Source organism: Haemaphysalis longicornis, unplaced genomic scaffold (genome assembly GCF_048455015.1).
Source record: "Haemaphysalis longicornis isolate Haplotype H1 unplaced genomic scaffold, Haemaphysalis longicornis Haplotype H1 scaffold_13, whole genome shotgun sequence".
Taxonomy (NCBI): Eukaryota; Metazoa; Arthropoda; class Arachnida; order Ixodida; family Ixodidae; genus Haemaphysalis; species Haemaphysalis longicornis.
In genome coordinates, this window is record NW_027526233.1 from 648,074 (window position 1) to 669,791 (window position 21,718).

A 21,718-nucleotide genomic window follows, 5' to 3' on the forward strand; every position below is an offset into this window, starting at 1 on the left:
GTGAATACGAATAGGCCAATAGGCCAATCTGGACGCAAGTGGGACAACATATCTTGGGAGAACGTATACTGAGTTGTAATCGTTTTTTGTTTTTCAGACCAGATTTTTCTCGCAAACTTCTTTTTCTTTTCTTGCTTTTCAGTATGGCCCTCAAACAGCAGAATGAATCGCAGATCCAGACTTTGGATGCCGAACATAAAGCGAAGGTACGTAATTCGGTCACTGCTTGCTCTTTCGCATGTGTGAGTGCATATAAAGGGTAGTTTTTTGGGTCGTCTACCGTATTTACTCGCGAAATGAACCCACTTTTTTCTAGAAAATTCGGCATGAATTTGTGGGGAGGGTTCATTATGCTGGAAAAAATCGCAAGAGATTTTTAAAAGTTGAAATTTCATGCAATAAAGTTGCTAAGAGAAGCGCTGGTAGAGCCTTACCATTTTCGTAAAAACACGTAGGTGATTATGTAATCAAATTTCTTTTTTATTCCCAGCATGCTAGTCGTATGGAGCTGTCCTCGTCACTGAAGTCGCTTGCGGCTTCACTTTGTTGTCGGCCCATAACAGCGCACCGTCTTCCGTGCCCCGCCAAGGCACACCAAAATATCTCTTCCGACACCGGGAAATTGGGCCCGCGAAGCACGCGGTGATCCCTCTTCACCACCCAAAAACCTCTCGTTTTCACCCATCGTGTACACGCACGGGGTCAAGTGCCTCCCAGCCGCGCAGTTTCCATGTGCATCAACGCATGCTCCACCACCTTCACTTTAACACTGGCTGTGTAGCTCATGTACTGGCCAATCGTATGGAGCGCACCAGGAGCACAAAAAAGGTTGCCACACTGCTGAACAACAAAACCACGGAGCATAATGGCGACGTTACAGAACACAGAACAGCAAGAGAAGAGGAGTGCGGAGTACGTTTAGTGCATTGTTCGCACGCCGCCAAAACCAGCCAGAACAGCAAAGAGTGTGGAGTACGTTTTGTGCTTTGTTCGCATACCGCAACGTTTCTGTGGCGCAAGAAGGTTTGTTTTGCGTTCAGCAGGTGGCGCTCCGCGAGCACGCAATCTTTAAATTGTGAGCCACAGCATTCGCGCTCACAGTTGAAATTTGCTGAAATTTATTTTTGTTGGAATGCTAAAAACGCATGTTTTTAGCATTTCTGCCCGTACTGTAGCGTGATAGCAAGTTACTGGGATCGTCTATGGCATCAGCAACCATGCTGAGATAAAACCATAATCCTGCTGCATTTTTTATTCAATGTGACAAAAAAGTAAATTCTCAAGAATAAAAGTGGAGGAGGGTTCATTACGCGAGTGTGTTCATTACACGGGTAAATACGGTATTTCCGGACCACCGAGAACACGTTGCTCATGTGCAAATAGAAACAACACAGGGTAATACAGGCGAGGGTAAAGCAATGTGATGCAGAGAAGAACAGCACATATCTGCTAACACAGTTGATTTTACGCTCAGTCTGCACCACTGCGCTGAAAAACACGTTTATTTCTGAAACTATACTACTAATGTCGTTAGTTGGATTGCGTTGGTTGAAACAACTAAAAAGGACACCTACAGTTGATGTGTGGACTGTGCACTGACAACTCTTTATTAAAATTGAAATGCAACACTTATATACAAGAAGAGCACGCAAAATATAATGGAAAAAAAACACAAGATGCCAAAGAAGGGAGGGGAAGTCACTATTAGTGGGTCTAAATAACATTTTGCAGTGGCACATGCGGGTTCGCAATGTTTGCTCCAAAAATTGCCCAATTTGCCCAAAAATCGTCAAAAAATTGCTCCAAAAACATAACTGTTGGCATTTCAATTTTAATAAACAGTCGTCAGTGCGCAGTCTATGCATCAAGTGTATGTGTCCTTTTTAGACCGTCTTGTTTAATCCAATCAACCAGCGCAATCCAACCAACAATATATAACCAATGCCCCCCACCAGGCGTTACTCAAGCTATTAATGTCCATGGGTAGACAATGTAAATAAATATCTCTTGAAAAAAAAATTGTTGGATGACTGCACACGTGAATGATTCATTGATTGAGCTTTTGAGCAAGCGAAACAGTTTTCACCGGACAGATTAATGAAACGTTCTATCGGATTTCGAAGGACGTTGACTACACGGTAACCAGTCTTGCTCCGAGAGGGATGAGCTGCTGGTGCGGAAGATGCTGTGTCTCCATCCCTGCTCTCGGTGCTCCTTTGCAGACCGAGGAACTGCAGCAGAGCCACAACCTAGCCATGATGAACATCACCAAGGAGCAATACCGAGCCGAGATGGACATTCACCTCAAGTACATGGAATCAGTAAGGATGGCCTGTCGCAATCTTGTCCGCTCAATCACGGCGGGGGTGTACTTGCTTGCCTGTGCTTTGGAAAAGGGCTGAAGCTGAATCGTGTTGCCTTGAGCAAGGGAGGGAGTGTGGCCGACATGACAGCAGTGCATTCTCTGTGTGGAAGAACACGGAAGTGGCCTGCACAAGCACAGTTCGATGCTGCGTTTTCCTGCATCCATTCTTCTCCGGCGCTTGTCTGCCTTACTTTCTTGTTCTGTCGTGGTGGAAAGCCTGAACATTTTCTGTCCATACGTCTGTCAGTCCAGCCAGCCAGCCAATGGAAGGATAAAACAATTCTGAAACAAGGAGTTTCTATAGGCAGAACCTTTCCGATCTCGTAGCATGCTTTGTACTTGTCCGTGCTGTCGAGCATCAGACATGCTTGAGACAATGCACAGTCGGTTCTAGGCAGTGTTCTCCTAATTGAAAACAGATGTTTGATCAATACTCATGGTAGGGAATAAAAATACATGTCGCGAACAACGTTCCAACTCAAAACGCAAAAGGGGCTCACGCCCAGTCTCCGACCCCAAGGCCCAGACTCCAGGTCCCACAGTAACGAAGGGTTCCAGTCGATGGCGCATGAGCAGTGTAACATGGAATCGACTTGAGCATATCTCCACTGTGTTTATTGTGGGGGAGAGGGGAAGGGCATTTGCTTGGCGGGGGAAGCAGTAAACTCGTCTCTCAACGACTCCACAGCGAAGTGAGCCGAGATGGGGCCCATTTTTACAAAGCAGCGATGTTCTACCAAGAAGGCCGATTTGACACGTACGTACTCCTCTGTGCTACACGGCTTTCTTGAAGCAAGCTTGTGTCGCTGCACAACGAACGAGCGCTAGCCAGACTAGCAAACCCACTGACAGGGCTCAGTTCAGTTCAAGATTTTACACTTCTGAACACGAGGTCGTGGGTTTGATTGCTGGCTGAGTCACTGTTTTCCTGCTTGAGGCATAAAATATTAAAAATGCTCCTGAGCGCAAGTTCTCGCAATCATTGAGGACCCTTAAAGGGACACTGAAGTGATTTGTAAACATAGCGGAATTACTAGCGGAAATTGTAGTCCGCAGTCCCTAGGCCATGTTTCGACCACTGTGAGCGCGTTAACGCGAATTTATTTAGTAGAAAAATCAATTCGAAAATGCTGTCCTCCTCTCTTTACGCTCGCCCATTTTCTGTGGCGTTTTCGTGTGACGTCAGCAGGAGAGGAGCTGACAATTGGCTGCGCTACTGCACGCCTCACCGACCTTCCGACAGAGTCAGTCGGTCCAGTGTTTAGTCCGCCGGCCGCCGACAGGTCTTCGCAATTTGCTCGCTCAGTTAAAACTAAGCCATAACACATTTGTGAATGGAAGAATGTGCCTTCCTTTACCTTGTTAGTTTGTACACTGTATCAAGCTCTGAGTCCGGGTCCTCCACACAAGCGCTGCACAAGTGCACACGCGTTGCTTCGCTGACTGGTACGCTAGTAGGAAAATCTAAGGCCACTTGAGGCGGGAGAAAAGTCATCCAAGGCAATATAGGTACTTAGGAAATAAAACAAACTGAAACTTTTACCGTACAGCGCAAAACTAGGGAGCAGGAAGCACTTTTTTTGCGCTGGGTGAACAAGCATAGCAGTCAGCAGCACGACCACACATCTGCGAACGCTTTTCCGTCAAAGAAATGCAATTGCTAGACGTGAGATATTGTGAAAGTTTGCAGGACACTTGCTGCACGAGTGCTATACAATGAATAGTCACCTAAGATACTTGAAATGCTAAAACTAAATAAAAGTGTAAACTGGTTGTACTATATTATATACCTTGTATATCCGACCTCGGCAGCTCTGGCTTGTAGCCGAGTGGTCTTAGCGCTAGGCATGTTATTTTGCAAGTCACATTCGAATCTCCGACAGTACATGCTTTTCTTTTTGTAAATTGACTTTTCGTTTGCGGCCGATGTTTTCTATACTGAGTTCATTATTTGTTGGGGGGGGGGGCATTGTGGAGGCTGTGTTGTCCTGCGTGTGAGTGGCCTCTTGCCAACCGGTCACGTGCCACAATTGTGCGCAGCTGTTTGGTGCCATGGAAAAAGCGATGCAAGCCTCTCAAGCCGCCCAGATGCAACAACTGCAGGGCCTCCATGACCGGTGAGTTTGGGCCAGGAGAGGTGAATGAGCAGTCAGAGTGAACCAACAACTGCTGCCGTACCAATGCGAACGGTTTTCTATGCTGCCATCACCGTTTTTGCGTAGTTCGAGATAGCGATTCTTCTTCTCTGACTATGGTGTGAGAATTAAGCGATTGGAGGACACATGACACTTCATTTTATTTATTTATTTATTTATTTAATTTTTAATATAATAATTAATTTAATTAACTTTCAGGGCCCGTAGGGCATTACAGAACGGAGTGGTTGTTTGCCCAAATATCACAACAAATATCTTTTAAAGTCATAGAAAATCGGAACATGCAATGGCAGCAATGTTATTTGTATTACTGACTAATATGCCGACTGATATATTATTTGTATATTTTTAGTTTTATTTATTTATTTATATATTTTAGTTTATTCATATGACTGATTTATATATGACTGGAGTGCCCCAGTCTACAAATGGACCGCTGTCGTTGTCCAGTCAAGAGAGCGGCTGTTGCTGCAGCAAAGAGTTGATGAATGAAAAACGTGTGATCTGATGGAAATGGAACTCCAGCCTGCATGGTAGCAGCTTGACGTGCTAGCACTGTGCGGTTTCCGCACTGTTGAGCGGCAGAACAAAAGTTGCTGTCGTTACTGCTGTTTCTTTCTTTGTAGCACGCTCGGGGGATCGGCCCGGATTTGGTAGTGTGTGTGCCACATGACACCAGAACGTGCAATGGCATATGATTGGAATAGGAGCAGATCCCTGCAGATCCATGCAGATCTAACCGTTCTAGATGCATTCTAGAGCCATTCGAGAGGCAGACTAACCGTGCAGATCCCTGATTTTAGGGAACTGCGGTGTGTGCCCGTCTGCGTGCTGACGTAGTTCGTGCTGTAAGACAAAGAAATGAAACCAAAGAGAGAGGCACAAATACACTGCAGCAGTGACAAAGATGTTCATCAGCACCAGTTGGGTCTGTGTACACATTTTAGGAGATTCACTTTAAAATTTCCACCTAGCAAAGTAGTCTCAGATGCCCAACCTTGTGGAGTTATCGTGAGGGATGTGCTTTCGTGGGACATACTTGGTAAAAAGTGCACCAAGAAGTGCTTTGTTGTTGAAGTGCTCTTGTACACTGTGCTTTTCATTAAAGCATGGCATGTACACCTTGTTGGCCGATTCCCTGCTGGGTGTGTGTCATCCCGGCTTTCTATCTTCAAGCAGCAGAACTGGGCTTTTGCCTTAAGGCCGTTGCATAGACATGCTTTAATTGAGAAAGAGAGGTAGCAGATCTTTAGTGCAAACAATTTTTCCCAACATTTGCCAGGGCTTTAACCTCAACGCCGATGGCAAGAAAAATGGCGTTGCCTGTTGCCAACTGACAGCTTTATGAAACCTCCAGGATGCTCCACTAGCAGCTACAGAGCTTTTAAGGTAACCTGAACCACAGGGGTGATCGATTGGAGAGTCTTCAACTCCTGTTGCTTTTAGAGCCAAAGCTATGCAACACCACATCTCTCACGGTTATTCATTGCGTCTCAAGCAACCTTTATTTCTTGTTGCTTCACCATGTGACTAGGTGAGGGTGAAACGGCCACTTTGTCTGTGCTTGGTCCCTCAGCCCTTCACAGCAAGTCGAAGGATGAATCCACTTGTCCAGTTGCTATAGCTAGGCAGCAGGTCTCAAGCGAAGGGAAGCTCTCGCGGAACACTGCCTTTGCTTTTGCCCGTGATAAATAGCTCCAGAAGTGTTAAACGTGCACCACTTTTTGGTTAATGCGAGAGCACTGTGTGCCCCACATCGTGAAATTGTTTCAGTCAGCCGTTGTTGCCATTTAATCCCATTTAGTTCCTCTCCTCTGATGCATATGCATAAAAACAAATGAGGACGAAACGTACACCAAAAAAGCTATCACAGGTTCGAACCAATTCAAAGCAAGTAAAATGGGCAGTAGACCGAAGGCAGTTTTAGAAAAAAAGCCAAATCACTGTTGATAAAAAAATTTCACTCCGCGTGCAAGGGCACCACTATCTCACTCACACAATTGTACAACTTGCTACATAAAACTGAACATGTGAAAATGGTTAAGGGAGTGATGCAATGAGAGCGCAGTAAAAATGTGTACAAAACAGTACACTAACAGCTGTTCCACCTCACGTGGCCTCATCTGCTCGTGCTTGTGTGGCATATCACTGCTATTAATGCCGTGCAGTAGTTTCGCAGAATGGACAGGCCAAGCACTTCGATCCAGAGTTTTTCAATGCACACCAGGTGTGAGACTCCGTTCTAGAGTCTGGGCTGTGTGAATGTGCCCCTTCCTTTGAAGCTGGCGGCCATGGTGCCCAGGGTACCAAAAACGGAACTTTTTGGCTGTGGTGGACCCAGTAAAGCTTGCCTTTTAAATTATGGAACACTTAATCAAGTAATGCTCACTTAAGTGTCCAACGTTTGTCCTACAACTTACGGCTAGGGGGACCATTCTACTGCAGCTGGAAAACGGCACACACCAGCGGGGAAGGGCACAAAAGACAAAAGGTCAAGACTGGGAGACAACGTTTTAATTTGAGAACTGCTCTCATTTAGAACGTTACATTTCGCACTAAGAAGTCACTTGGGCTGAGGGATCAATCGCTCTCACAGTTCAATTACGTGCATTCATTTCGAAGGTCCTGCTTCAGTTTCTTCCCTGGTGTATTTTGCCCATGATTGAAATTTTTGACCGATAAACTCATACTTCCAGCGAACTTTAGCACAGCACGAAGAAGGAAAAGACGAAACACACGCTAGACTTCAGCTTGGTTTATGCAAAAGGAAACAAGAAAACACACATATACTATGTGCATGATTGAAAAAAACCAGACAAACAAGCACAAGATTTCGTGGATATGAAACAGCGCAATTTTTGCACCCGCTCTTATCACTGTTTACATTGAAGCACAAACAACGCCTGGTCACATTACAGGACATGATCTTTACGGACACGTGCGCACACCAGTCGGTGATTTGCGCATGGTCAAGAGACAGAAGAGAAGGGGTGTCGATTCTGAACAGTGCAATAAGATCTCATGCTGTTAGTTTTACAAAAACATTGGAAATTGATGACCTGATATTCATTAAGTTTACAGCGTTTGCAGAAAGACTTCTAAAATTGCTGCTGTGGTATAGTTGCACTCCCTGGTCCTTCTAGAATACAAAGGGATAAAAGCTATTTGAATATTTCATAAGTAGGTAATGAAAAAAATTGCCCGAAACAGAGTGACATACCATGTTGCACAACCCTAAACCTACACCCCATAGACGAAAACCAGCTGCATATTTGGGCTCAGAATGTAGGTTAAAAAATAGCAAAAATGTTCTCAAGACCAGGGCCAATGCGTGCGTGCATTAAAGTGCATTTTGGCGCGTAGGGAGGTGACGGAGCTGATGAAGAGACTCGAGGCGCAGACGAAAGAGGAGATGCGCAACCTCAACAAGAAGCACAAGGACAAGAATGAGCTGGACAGGCAAGTACTTGGCTTATATCTGGAGATGTGAGCTTTCCCTCAAGGCACAGTCTGCCTCTCCTTCAAATGCCAATGTTTTGTTCCTTGCTACTACTGTAATAATGCCCTATCTAGCTGCTATTTTGTAACTAGCAAACATTGATTTTGGACTAACTTATAAAACAGCGCTAGAAACAGGACTACAACAAGGGCACACAGACAGCGCCCTGTCTGTGTGCCCTTTCTGTAGTCCTGTTTCTAGCGCTGTTTTATAAGTTAGTTATGTTCCAACTGGCCCGCCTTCAATCTGTGATTTTGGACATCTGGCTTTTTTTTGGGGGGGGGAGGGAAATAGGGGAAGAAGGTGTTATCTTTTCCTGTAATTTATTAGCAAAGCTATTATAAAAGTTAGGGGTGTGCGAATACTCGAATATTCGAATATGAATCGAACAGTGCCTCCGCGAATAATTCGATTCACGAATCGAATATATCTACTATTCGATTTTTCGTAAAGTCGAGTGGAGTTTCCCTAATGTTCCCTGGCTCTGCGAACGCGAGAGACGCCGGCGCACGTTAAGGCACTGCTGCTTCAGCATCGGCTCGGCAAGTTTCGTCCAAATCGTGGTTTTGTTGAGGGCGCTTTACAGAGCCAGTAAATTTTATGCCCCGGCATGGAGTAATCGGCGATTGCGTTGCGAAGATTTCTTTCAAGCCGTCGGCGTCGACTCTGCTGCCGTTTTGAATTCTGCGACCTGATGTTTACATGTTAAGGCAGCTAAAGGTAAAGACCTTAAAGGTAAAGGCAGCTAAAAGTAAAGGTAAAAGGTAGGTAAAGACCCCCGCCGCTTTGACAACGCTTCCGGTAATTAAAATCAAAAGTGGTTCTAGCTGTCTTTAATGCAGTTGGTGTATGGTTAGTGTGTGTTTACTTGTTTTTAGACCACCGTGGATAGCACAGGTTTGTCCATGGTGACTGAAGTGCGAGCTTTCCTTCCGCTACGTATTAGCCACGCTTCAAGCCGTCCCTGTGCTTCTGATGCATTGCCTCATCGTGGTCCAGGATTGTTGTTGTGCCGTGTTTTCACGTCATATTGTTCATGCCTGCAAAGTGCCTCTTCCAGAGTCACGAGGCGCTGTATATAGGCATTGCCTGTGATTGCAGTACAGCTACTCCAGTGCTAGTCGGTTTTTTTTTCTTTCTTCCTTCTTTCAAAGGCGTATCGTGCCCGCCACGGATCCCTGGAGTACTGCTCTTGCGAGTTGAAAAGTGCGTTATCTGGGTTGAAAATAACGTCATGTCTCCCGAACATGCGAAGTAGCTTCTGCTTTTGCACAAAATCCTGTGGAAAATCAAGCCCGCTAAAAAGAAAATAATATTTGATATTCGATTCGATATTCGGCTTCTTTTCTGAATTCAATTTGAAAGTTACTATTTGGCATTTGCACACCCCTAATAAAAATGTAATAGCCCAACTGGCGCAATTTCCTAACCATTTTTCTTGCCCATTCTAAACCAGGGCTAGCAAATTGTTGACAGACTATAACCAAGACAGGAGACCAGGAAGTTATCCACGATATATATAAAAAGCTTGTGCATAGCTCGAACCCGCATATTGTCTGAGGGCAGCAAATGTGGAAAAAAAGTTCTAATCTGCATATAAACTGAGGAAGACCATAACTGATGGTCTTTACTGGCATTGTCATCATCCGGCACCCTTTTTTCCAAGTTCCTCTTGTCGGAGATGCCAACTTGCAGCATCAGATCTTCTGTGCCATCGAGGGCATTTGAAATAGACCACTGCTGGAACGCACGCGGGCAAGCTGGCTTAGAACATGGCCCAGGCGTTGGCAATCCGCGGGCGCGTCATCGCTCGAGAGCCCTGTTTCAGTAGTCCGGCAGGAGTCACTTCAATGCTCTCAGGATCCTGCCGACGTAAAGAAAACCCAGTGTGGAACATCAAGCGAGGCACGCGGTGTTTGCTTGCCTCGACATCCGCCCGTCGCCCGCAAGCAACCCCTTGCTTGCAGCAGGCCGATGTTGACCGTGCGGTGCACTGCTAGTTGCTCAGGACTGAAGTTTGCCACTTCCTGCTCAACCACTGCAGGAACTGCTTCCCTAGAAACTGCTCCTCATGCCACTGCATGTAAAGTGGATTTCCTTTTGCTTTCTGCCAAACTGCTGCGATGCGGTGCGATGAGGCCTTGAGGGGGGGGGGGGGGGGGGGGGGAGGTAGGAGGAAAAGGCCCGAAACTGTCTGGCGAAGGGTGCCAAACTGCTGCCCCACAGCTCTTCTGTCGAGGGCTTCGGCAGATAAGATCGCTTTTCTTCTAAAACCACCTGTAGTGTTGTTCGTTGCCTTCTGAGTCATTGGAAACACAATGGATGGTGCCACTGCGCTCGTGTGTATATAAATGATACTCGCTGAGTAAACGGGGTTATTGTCATGGACCGTACAGAGGTGTAGTGTGTTTACCTTGACGTGTCGCCGTGCCGGCTACATGAGGCACACGCCTCCCGGGGCGTCGCCACTTCAGCTGCTCACGCGCGTACAGCGCACCTTCGCCTGATGTGAATGCCGCCGCCGCTGTTGTCCCCGGGCCTAGAAATGCAAATGCCTGCGGAAACTGCGGCGCAGCAGGGTGTTCGCCTTCGGAATGTCCCGCGCGCGGTCGCACATGTTTCGCCTGCGGACGCCGCGGCCACTTTAAGAGAGCATGTCGCAGCTAACGCCGCGGCCGAGAAGGTTATTCTGCAGAGGTCTATGAAATCGTTCCGGAAGAGGATGCGGCCAGTGTCATTAGCATCTTGGCGGTCCGTACTGATAAGAGTACAGGCGTCTACGTGGATGTCAAGGTCGCGCCAGTTGCCGCGACGACACGGGTGCATACCATGAACTTCTTGGTTGACACAGGCTCGGCCGTGTTTATTATGGGTGAGCACCAATTCCAAGGCTTGTTCGCAAACGCAATACAACTGACAAGTTCCCATCTTACATTGCTGGATTTTTCGCGCAGGAAGATTCCCGTTCTCGGGTCATTTCACGCCATAGTCACTTACAACGGGAAAGAAGCCATTGTAACGATGCATGTTATGCCATGTGGTACATTTCTCCTTGGCCTGGATGCTGTTCAAGCCCTTGGCCTTCGTATCATGGGAGAGGAATTGCGATGCCTGCAAATGTCCATGCAGGAATGCCGAGAGCTTCCAGCTATGAGTTCAAGCCTTCCCCAAAGCACCATGCAAAAAAACCCCTTGGCCCTCCCAAGTTTGGTATGCCGCCAACACTGCAGACCAAGTTTGGTCACTTCTTTTTGCCTGGCCTGGGACTTGTGAGAGGTGTGCAACACAAAGATAAGCTGAAAACCTCCATCGCACCAGTCGCACAGAAGCTGAGGTCCCTACCATTTTCAACCCGCCAGCCTGTCTCTGACGAGATTGACAAGCTACTTACTGCTGATGTCATTGAGAGAGTCAATGCTTCCGAGTGGGTATCTCCTATTGTAGCAGCCCGCAAAGCAGATGGTAGCCTTCTGCTGTGTGTCGATCTCCGGGAACCCAACAAAGCTATAGTAGCGGACAACTTCCCTTTGCCTCATATGGAAGAGCTGCTTCATGCCCTCAATAGAGCACGCTGCTTTTCCAAGGTAGACCTGGCGTCAGTCAGACAGCAGAGACCTAACTTCATTTATAACGCACGATGGCCTCTTTAGATTCAAGAGGGTCTGCTTCGGGTTGGCATCGGCACCAGCTGCGTTTCAGCAGATCATGACGAAAATTCTTGGAAGTTGCAAAGGGGTCTTGTGCTACTTGGATGACATAATCATTTTTGGCAAGACGGAGAGCAAACACAGGCAAAACCTGGAGCAAGTGCTGGAACGAATAGCTGGAGCTGGGCTCAAGCTCAACGAAAAATGTGTCTGCAACACGTCGCAGCTGTCGTTCTTAGGACATCGCGTCAGCGCAGAGGGTATAGCACCGCTCCAGGCCAAGGTTGATGCAATCATCAATGCTCCTGCTCGTAACGGTGCAGCCACGCTACGCTCCTTTTTGGGTGTAGTTGAATACTATTCTAAATTCGTGCCGCAACTGGCAGAGGAAGTAGAGCCAATGCGCCGTCTACTTTGCAAAGACGTGCACTTCGACTGAGATGACACCGCAAAAGAGAGCTTCGCGGGTGTAAAAAGACTTCTAGCATACCACAAGGTCCTTCGAATGTTTGACCCGACGCTACCTGTCATTGTCGCAACAGATGCCTCTGTGTACGGTCTCGGTGCCGTACTGCAGCAAGTGGAGGGTCCCATGTGCGGACTGTGGCATTTGCATCGCGGACATTAACAGAGACAGAACGAAAATACTCGGCCGGAGAGTGTGAGGCCCTTGCCTGTGTGTGGGCCTGCGAGAAGTGGCACGTTTACCTCTGGGGCCGATCATTTACTCTACTGACGGATCACCAGGCTTTGGTGGCATTGCTCTCATCCCGTAGCACAGGACAGCGGCCACTTCGTATCGCAAGGTGGACCGCACGACTGCTGCGCTACAACTTCAAAATACAGTACCGCAGCGGAGCCCACCACCAGGTAGCAGATGCTTTGTCCAGACTTCCCGTGCCAGACACAGAAGGTGGCTTCCAGGTTGATGAAGAGGTTGTGTCCTTGGTTACATCGTCTGTACATTTGGGAAATCTTCAGTTTGCTACCACTGAGGATGACATACTACGGCAGGTCATACACTTTGTCCAGTCATCATGGCCAACAAGGAAAAGACTTGCCGCAGAACTGACGCCGTACTACGAAATACAGGACGAGCTCTCGGTAGTAGATGGGTTGGTTCTGCGCACAGAACACGTTGTAGTGCCTGCAAAGCTAAGGGATACATTCATCCAGTTAGCTCACGAGTCGCACCTGGAAATTGGGAAGACTAAGCAGCGCATCAGGGAAAAGTACTGGTGGCCTTGCCTCGACAAGCATGTGGAGGCCGCCGTCCGGAGCTGCAGCGTCTGCAAAGCCTCGGACAAGAGTGTCAAGAACTGGCAAGCACCACTCCAGCCTGTCCCGCTTCCTGACAGGCCCTGGGGCAAAATATCAGTAGACATAAGCGGCCCTTTGAACGTGCACCGGCCGACTGTCGATTTGTCATCATGGTAGTGGACTACTACTCCAGATGTTGCGTTCTGCAGTGACATCACTTCTTGCACGGTGATCAACTTCCTGCTTGCTGTCTTTGAGCGAGAGGGTTTCCCTACTGAACTAGTCTCCGATCACGGCCGGCAGTTTACGTCCAGTGAATTCGAGTGCTTCCTTGCGGACAGGGGCACCAATCATTTCTTCTCGGCAGTTGACCACCCTCAAGGCAATGGCTTAGTGGAAAGACTCAACAGGGTCTAGAAATCGTATATACAACTAGCTCTCCTAGAGCAGCGACAAATCAAGACCACTGTTATAGAGTACCTGGGTATTTACCGAGCCACAACCCACAGCGCCACCGGCATCTCCCCGGCAGTGTTGTTTCATGGCCGCCACATGAGGACATCATTAGATGTTTTTGGCCAGCCATCAGCGGATTTCGGCACCCATCCCGCCCGTGAACTGCGCAGACTTCGGCCTCGTGTCTGCGAATACCAACAAAGAAATAAGGCGTATGCAGACAAGCAAAGAGCAGCCAGGGAGCCGAAATTTATAGTGGGGGCCTACGTGCGGGTGAAATGCCTGGAATGAAAGGCACCCATAGTTTTGGTGCTCCACTCAAAATACTCAAGCGAGTAGGGCGATGGTCATTCCATCTGGAGGACGGCCGTACATGGAATGCCTCCGAACTGTCTGCTGTACCCCATGAAGCTGTTCACGAAGAAACAGGGGCAAGACAAGAAGCGCTGCGGGAGGACTTCGAGACAGACGGGTCGGCAGGAAACACCGCATCACGAACACCGTCCTCGAATGAGGCAAAGAGCAACACGTCTCAACTCAAAATATCCCAATACAGGAAGCTGCACAGTCTTCGGGGGGGTCAGCACTGCCTCCTCATACGCCAAGCCCACCACGGCCTCCACCAAGGGGGACCACGACCTCAGGACTGGGTGCTGATCGTGTCGACGAACCAGAGGCCTTCCATCAGCCAGAGGAGCAGCCGGTGCCCCTCCGTCGCCCTACACGGGAGCAAAGACCACTGAGAGACTCCGGGACTATGTGCGGTGACTTGTTTACAGTAGAGACTTTACTATAATTTTACTGTCACGGGTATACGGACTGTTTCTGTTCTATGCACATAATCTGTGTTCTATTGTAAAGGGAGGGGTAGATGTAGTGTTGTTCGTTTACACCAGATGGCCTTCTGAGCCATTGGACACACAATGGATGGCGCCACTGCGCTCGTGTGTATATAAACGATACTCGCTGAGTAAACGGGGTTATTGTCATGGATCGTACAGAGGTGTAGTGTGTTTACTTTGACGTGTCGCCGTGCCGGCTACACGACAGCACTGACTACTATTTTCGCGTTCCCGACATGGCGTAAAGCGAGGCTGCAGCGAACCGTGGCCACCGAGAAGAGGGCAGAGAAGAGTGAACAATGAAAACGCGGGCATGCCCAGGCTGGCGGGCCAGTTGCAAGCAAGACTGGGTCAGCCCGGGGGCTGTCTTTCTGGGTACAAGACCTTCCTAGCATGGCGGCACGCAAAACCCTGGTGATGATGATGATGAATATTATTATGATTGTCATTATTGTTGTTGTTGTTGTTGTTGTTATTATTATTATTATTATTATTATTATTATTATTGTTGTTGTTGTTGTTGTTGTCGTTGAGATGACGACGACGTGATGGTGATGATAGCACCGAGGAATACCAAAACCGGAACTGCGAATGTGGACTGAAAATTCTACCGATCCATATCATAAAATCTAGAAAAAAGCTCGGCCTATATGCGGGTTTTTGTAGATTGGTACTGAGGAATGTAGCATAATGGGCATACCGTGATGTACGCGTTAACCATGAAGCCGGGCTCACATTCCCTGTAACAAAAAAGGGATTCTGAGAATTGTTCAAGGCATGCTAGTCTGCTAACTCAAGCATGCATGCAGACATGAGTGCTTACTCCTGTCCCTGAACTGTCACACATTGCAGGATAAAGCGAGAGCTGCAGCAGAAGATGATTGGCGAAGCTGTCACTGAACGACAAAGGGTGAGTTTGGCTTTACTTGGATTCGGATCTGTCTTATTTGGCATTTGATATTTTGGCATTTCAGCTAAGCTTGGCTTTAGGTTTGATGCTAACTAGGTCATTAACCTAAATGGAGAACAAAAGAAGAGAGTGGGACCCTGAGGGACACCTGTCGTTATGGGATATATTTTAAATGAGGTTTTTATAAATAAGAGCATATCAGTTCATTATAAGCTGGCTTGAAATGAGTTCGGTATATTCATTTTTTGCTATATGGTATCTGAACATAAAATATCGCGAAGAAGTGGCAACAGGAAATGAACATGTGTTCTTTATAGCCAGGATTTTGTTAAAACCGGGTTTTCTGTATGGGGGCTATACTGTACTAGGTCATGGCTAATGCAGTCTAAATCCTTTCTGAAATCAGTGAACACACCTAAAATAAGCAGGCAGCCCTCAATATTTTTAGGATGTGTTTGTTGTCATGAGAGGGTCAAGCTGAATATATCTATTTTGATCGATCGCAAATTGAAAATTTGAGAGCAAGCTTCTTCGAAGAAACTGGATATTTGGCTAAAATTCATGTACCATTAATGTACCATTATTGTACCATTAATGTACATAAGAGCGAAGAGGCCCAGTTTAAACCTCATTGTAACTGAATAAATAAATAATGATGTTAACAATCCTTGACACATGGTGTGGACAGCGGGCACAACAAAGCAGTTGTTGTGATGAAAAAGCGATTCCAGCTACCTTTTTAACGGTTACTAGCAAGGCTCTACTGCATATCTATTAGAAATTGTTGTCTAGGGTGGGTAGTCTAGTTTGAAGCAAGAGAAAAAAAAGGTGGGGTACTTTCCGCCTATGTAGATTCAGTATTTTTTGGGTAATATTGCCGCGAACCATGCATCGGGTTTGTTTATTTGTGTTTTGCTTTTGCCGCCCGGCTGCGCCGGTCTGTGTTATCGGTGTTGTCTGTGTGCCAAGGGAGGCGCGTGTCCCGTTCTTTCTATCTGTGCCTCATGTGTTATCTTATCTGATAGGGAGAGCGTTCCGAACCACGGAGCAAGATAAACAGGAGCGCCGGCTTCGCTCTCTCCGGCGGGCCGTTAATGTCCATCACTCGCGGAGCACAATGTAAATGGCTAAGCGGCCGGCGTTCCCCGTGCGCCTGCGGGCGCGTTGGCGGAACGCTTTCTGTCGCTTTTGTCGTCTGTAGATTTGGGCACGGAGTGCTTTGGGCCTCGCTGGCGCCACTTCGCGTTCATTGCGCTCCTCCTTTGCACGGCTTGAATAACTGGTAACCCGTGCCCGCAGGAATTGAGTGGTCGTACGGCAAAGGTACGTTAAGGTTTGGTTTGCACGACGGAAAAACAAAATGTAGAGACCACATATAGACATATGGCTGCTATACCAACACTACCTTTTGCGCAGTGCTTGCCAAAAATGTGACTCCGTTTTGCAAATTTGTGAATACCAATTCGGCTGTGTTTTAACAGGTTTCACAAAAGGCGAAAGGAGCAACTAGTTCTGATCAATAGCGATTATATAAAAGTTCCCCCAGCTTTCTCGCTGTTCTCCAACTTACGTCCAAAACAGAGTGTGCCTAGAACACGGACCGGTACTCACACGCGCATCAGAAAACAACAGAAACGTGATAACATCACCCGCGACTGCCCGCGGCGTAGCAATCTGCTCAAGATCAAGGCCCTGACAGTGCGGTCTTTTCACAAGCCTTAATTTCGCAATACTTGAATTCATCCGGACCCTATATCTCTGTGGCGATGACTCGCCGAAAGAAAAGGTTTAACGAGCCGCTTGTTTTGCTTGTCAGCCGCTTAAAGAAAAAAAAAACGCCGGGAACTTTGGTAGGCCCAAAATTGCAGCCATACAAATCGCAAAATTTTATTTGGAGCCCGCGGCGTTACCGCAGAGATAACACGACCGTTGAGCGACAGTGAACATAGGGCGGTAAGTTCCGGCATGAGTTGCAATGAAGATTGCATTTGATATTCTTGGGTGCCTTATCAAGCTGACAGTGTTTTTGTATACTTAATGCAACAGGGTAGCCGTCCTATTCAGTCATTGGCTCAGAAATGTGTGTATCATTGCCGTTTGCCGATGGAGACTCCGGGCGACCCTTGTACCGTTGTTCGTGCGCAGAAGCAGCATAAATAATTAAGCACGCGCCCGCGGAGCGGACGAACAACAGAGGGTAATTTTTGCCCTGCATCTATTTGTCGTAAGCAGAATCACGCTAGACTGTATGTTGTGTCATTCCATATTACTCTTGCTCATTCTTTGGTGCTTCTGAAGTCGTCGTCGTTCAGTTGCGTCTTACTACTAGTTGGGTTACTACAATATTTTTAGCGGGTCTTCATAATGTCAGAATAAACGCTCCCTGATAGGGAATAAGCGATTGCGATGTATGCGATGGCGTGCGATTATCTTCGCCATCTATTGCGGCTGCGCACGGGTGTTTAAATTCCGCGCGTGCACGCATTCCTCCTGCATAGTAGGACAGGCATAATACAGGCGTCGCTGCAAAAGAAAAGATGCCTCTGGGGAGAGCGAAGAAGGGAAGAGCTATGTACAGAGGCACAGCGACGAGAGGGCGAACGAAGGAGGAAGAGAGCAAAGGGAAAGCTGGGCGGCCGGCGGCGCGTGGACATTATCGGCCCGAGCAAAGGTTTTTTCTGGGCCACAGTCGGCGCTCCTCTTTATATCTTGCTCCGTGTTCCGAACTAACGTGAACAGCCTAGAATAATTTTCGTTGATCTACAGTGTTCTGGATACAATTCGGCTATTCGAGAAACCCTCGTTGCGAGTGATAAATTCCCGCAGAGCAGATGCCGTGGCATCTGCTTTGTTGACTTTGCCGCCTGTGTATTCTTTGAGTTGTTAGAGGAACACAAGTTCGCTCCAATAAACTTGTTTTCCTTGAAGACCACTGCGTCGTCTTTGACTTCGTGAAATGTGGTGGTGGTGCTGGGTACATAACCCTAAACCCTCTTCAAGCCGACAAGCAAGCCCAAGTCATGTCAGCCACCGACAGCAAGATCTTCAGCCAGAGTTTGGACTGCTTCCGAATAAAGGGAAGAAAGAAGACCTCGGGAAAACCACCATGATCAACGCAGGCACCATGACCAGTGCTTCCAAATCTGCCCTCGTTCTTCAACAACCCAGGGAGCCCCCATCATTCCATGGGTCGCCTGCGGAGGACCTCGAAGACTGGTTGGAGCAGGTCGAACGGGTCAGGCTGTTTAACCGATGGGATGACGCGGAGACAATGAGGCAAGTGTTCTTCCACCTTGAGGACTCAGCACGGATGTGGTTCGAAAACCATGAGAGCTCCCTGGAGTCTTGGAACGATTTAAGAACAAATTTTTAATGACGTTCACCACGGTAGCTCCCTGGAGTCTTGGAACGATTTAAGAACAAATTTTTAATGACGTTCACCACGGTTGTGCGGAAAGAGCAGGCCAAAGTATTGCTGCAGACGCGGACACAACAACCTAACGAAAGCATTGTTGTGTTCGTCGAGGAGATGAAGAGGCTTTTCAGGCGTGCTGACCCTTGCATGGCGGAAGAAGTTACACTTCTTAATGCGTGGTGTGAAGGAAGAACTGTTTGCTGGACTTGTCCGCAATCCGCCCAAAACCGTCGCCGAAATTGTGACCGAAACCAGCACAATTTAAAAGGCCCGCGAAATGCGTGCTAGGCAGTACAACCGCAACTTTGCCGGCACGGCCAATGCGAACTACATCGACAGCATGCGTATTCCGGCAGATAGCCTATGCGAGACTATCCGCGCAATAGTGAGGGAGGAGCTGCGGAAACTTCTCCCAACGCCGCCGCAACTACAAGTCGCTTCTTACCGACATAATTAGGGAAGAAGTGCAGCAAGCGCTGGGAACTTCAACGATGCCAGAAGCACCCCGCGAGCCGCAAGCGATGGCCTACGTGGCTGCTGTCCGTCGCCCTCGCCTGCCTGCGCCCTATCGTCACGAGGCTCCGTACCGTCATCCCCTGCGGCCGGCCAGACCACCGGCGGTGCAACCCCCCGCCACAAAAAAGACCGATGTGTGGCGAACGCCCGACAATCGTCCGCTGTGCTACCATTGCGGAGATACCGACCACATCTACCGTTGCTGCCCCTACAAGAGGCTCGGTTTGCGAGGGTTTTCCATCGATGCACTACACCCCCGACTTAGCCAGCACCCATCTGAGATCGAAGAATACCTGTCCAACACCAGCCGTGGACCAGCCCGTTTCAACCGTTCGCCGTCGCCCTACCAATACCAGTCGCCAAACCGCCGTAGCAATGCTGAGTTCACACGTGAAACTAAAAGCAGCAACTTCTGGAGGTGAAGTTGCCCAACGGCGGAAAAATGCAAACCCTCCAACAACACAACGACTCGCCAAAGACCATGATTCACGACTTGCCGTCAGCCCGACGACCCAATATAACCCGGACGTGACTCCCGAACACGACGATAACGACGACGCATAGTGCCAAACCGTCAAGACGCGCAAGCTGAGATACGACGCCACGACGCACCCGGAACTCGAGGAAGGCGGTGTCCGACGTCCAGTAGTCGATCGACGGCTTTGATGTAGTTGCCCTCATAGACACGGGAGCTGACTACTCAGTCATGAGTGGATCATTCGCAAATAGTGTGATGAAAGTTACGACCAGATGGGACGGTGCGCACATACACACAGCAGGAGGCCACCTCGTGACCCCAAGTGCAACGTGCACATCGCGGGCCACCATAGACGGCACAACGTACCCTGCGGCGTTCGTCCTTTTGCCTAACTGCTCCCGCACGTAATTCTTGGAATTAACTTTTTGACGGACAACGGTGCAATAATTGATCTACAGGCCAAGTCCATAACTTTTTCCTCCGATCACTCCATGACGCCAGAACCGAACCCCGAACACCGTGCTGCTTTAAGGATGCCGATGATCATGTCACAATGCCACCCCGCGCAAGCTTGATGATCGCGGTCTACTGTGAAAATGGTGCTCCTGACGTCGACGCTATCGTAGAGAGTGATCAAAGGTTGCTTCTCGACCGCGGTGTCTCTGTCGCAAGAGGCATTGCGTGCTTCAGGGAACAGCAATCCCACGTTTTGGTGACTAATTCCCCTTGAGAATGCCTTTTTTGCCTCCATCATTATAGCAGAAGAAGTATATGTGGTGGTACGTAGAGGACTGAATAGGTAGGTGAGGTTGAGGACTTAGGCTGTAATGCAGTTGCACCCAGGTTTGCTCACAAGCATCTGCATTCCTGTACAAAACTACACGCAAAAACAGATTTGTAATTTGGCAGGGGTGCAGCACTTTTACATTGTGTTTATTGTATCCCGATGCTGTGTTGAGACCTAATAACCTTGTTGGACCTATTGTTGTTAAAGAGCTAGTGAGGTTGTTATGAGGCAAGTTTTTTGATTTCGAGCTTCGGCAGTAGTCAAGTCAAAGGAAGACACGTATTTCTACAGCCTATTCCAACTGAGCTTTCGCAATAGAGATGAAGATGCACGGCTTCCTACCACACATTTGCCCTACACAAGCATGGATTCCACTTTAAGGTGAACCTCCAAATTGGCAGAATATAATATTAACATAACTGCTTATGTGAGGTCAAATAAAGTATGCCGTAAAAATCGGCGTCACAAATTTTACCACTTTTACTTGACTGATAAGTACCAGCATTTAAACAAGGGCGCGGCAATTGCGTTCCTCAAAGAAACGCAAGAAACAAGTGACGTGATCGCGGTCGTCGACTTTGAACGCACACCCGAGGACACGTTCAAGCTTCCGCATCCCTTCGACGTGAATCCGGCGCTACCGCAAGAACAACGGAACAAATTATTGGCTTTGCTGCGTCGTTACAGGGAGTGTTTCTTTTCGATCTCAAAGGTACGTCAGACACCTCTAGCGAAGCACCAAATAATAACCGAACATGGAGCCCGACCTACCCGACAGTCACCGTACCGCGTATCTTCACACGAGCGAGAAGGCATCTGGACTCAAGTCGACGACATGTTCAGCGCTGAAATTATACAGCCATCGAACAGCCCCTAGGCTCCGCCGGTCGTACTTGTCAAGAAAAAAGATGTCACATTAAGGTTCTGTGTTGGCCACCGGCGACTGAACAAAATCACTAAAAAGGACGTGTAAGCACTTCTCATTGATGGATCTGAAGACCGGCTACTGGCAAATTGAAGTGGACGAGAAAGACCGAGAGAAGACTGCATTCATAATCCCGGACGGCCTATACGAGTTTAAGGTGATGCCGCTTGGGCTGTGTACTGGCTGGCCTGAAGTAGCACACCTACCTCGTACAACTTGACGACGTTGTGGTATTCGCCCGGACTTTCGAGGAACACCTTGCAAGGTCGAGGAAACCTTGCAATGACCTGCTCGAGGCCATTCGAACGTCGGGGTTAAAGCTGAAGCCTGAAAAGTCCCGCTTCGCGTACGAGGAGCTCAAGTTTTTGGGCCACGTCGTCAACGCCGCGGGGGTCCAACCTGACCCGGCAAAAACTTCAGCCATTGCGAACTTCCCAAGGCCGAAAGACAAGAAGGCCATGC

The 21,718-nt window shown here is 48.1% G+C and overlaps 1 protein-coding gene across 1 annotated transcript in view; it reads left to right on the plus strand.

The window, feature by feature from the left end:
* The window catches only part of Plc21c (Phospholipase C at 21C), a 494,941-nt gene that overhangs the window by 462,428 nt on the left and 10,795 nt on the right, over positions 1 to 21,718 (plus strand). Inside the window, exons 19-23 of the mRNA XM_077694702.1 lie at positions 143 to 206; positions 2,223 to 2,321; positions 4,406 to 4,482; positions 7,885 to 7,980; positions 15,078 to 15,135. Of these exons, the coding sequence (XP_077550828.1) occupies positions 143 to 206; positions 2,223 to 2,321; positions 4,406 to 4,482; positions 7,885 to 7,980; positions 15,078 to 15,135 (394 nt within the window). The remainder of the gene's footprint in view (positions 1 to 142; positions 207 to 2,222; positions 2,322 to 4,405; positions 4,483 to 7,884; positions 7,981 to 15,077; positions 15,136 to 21,718) is intronic.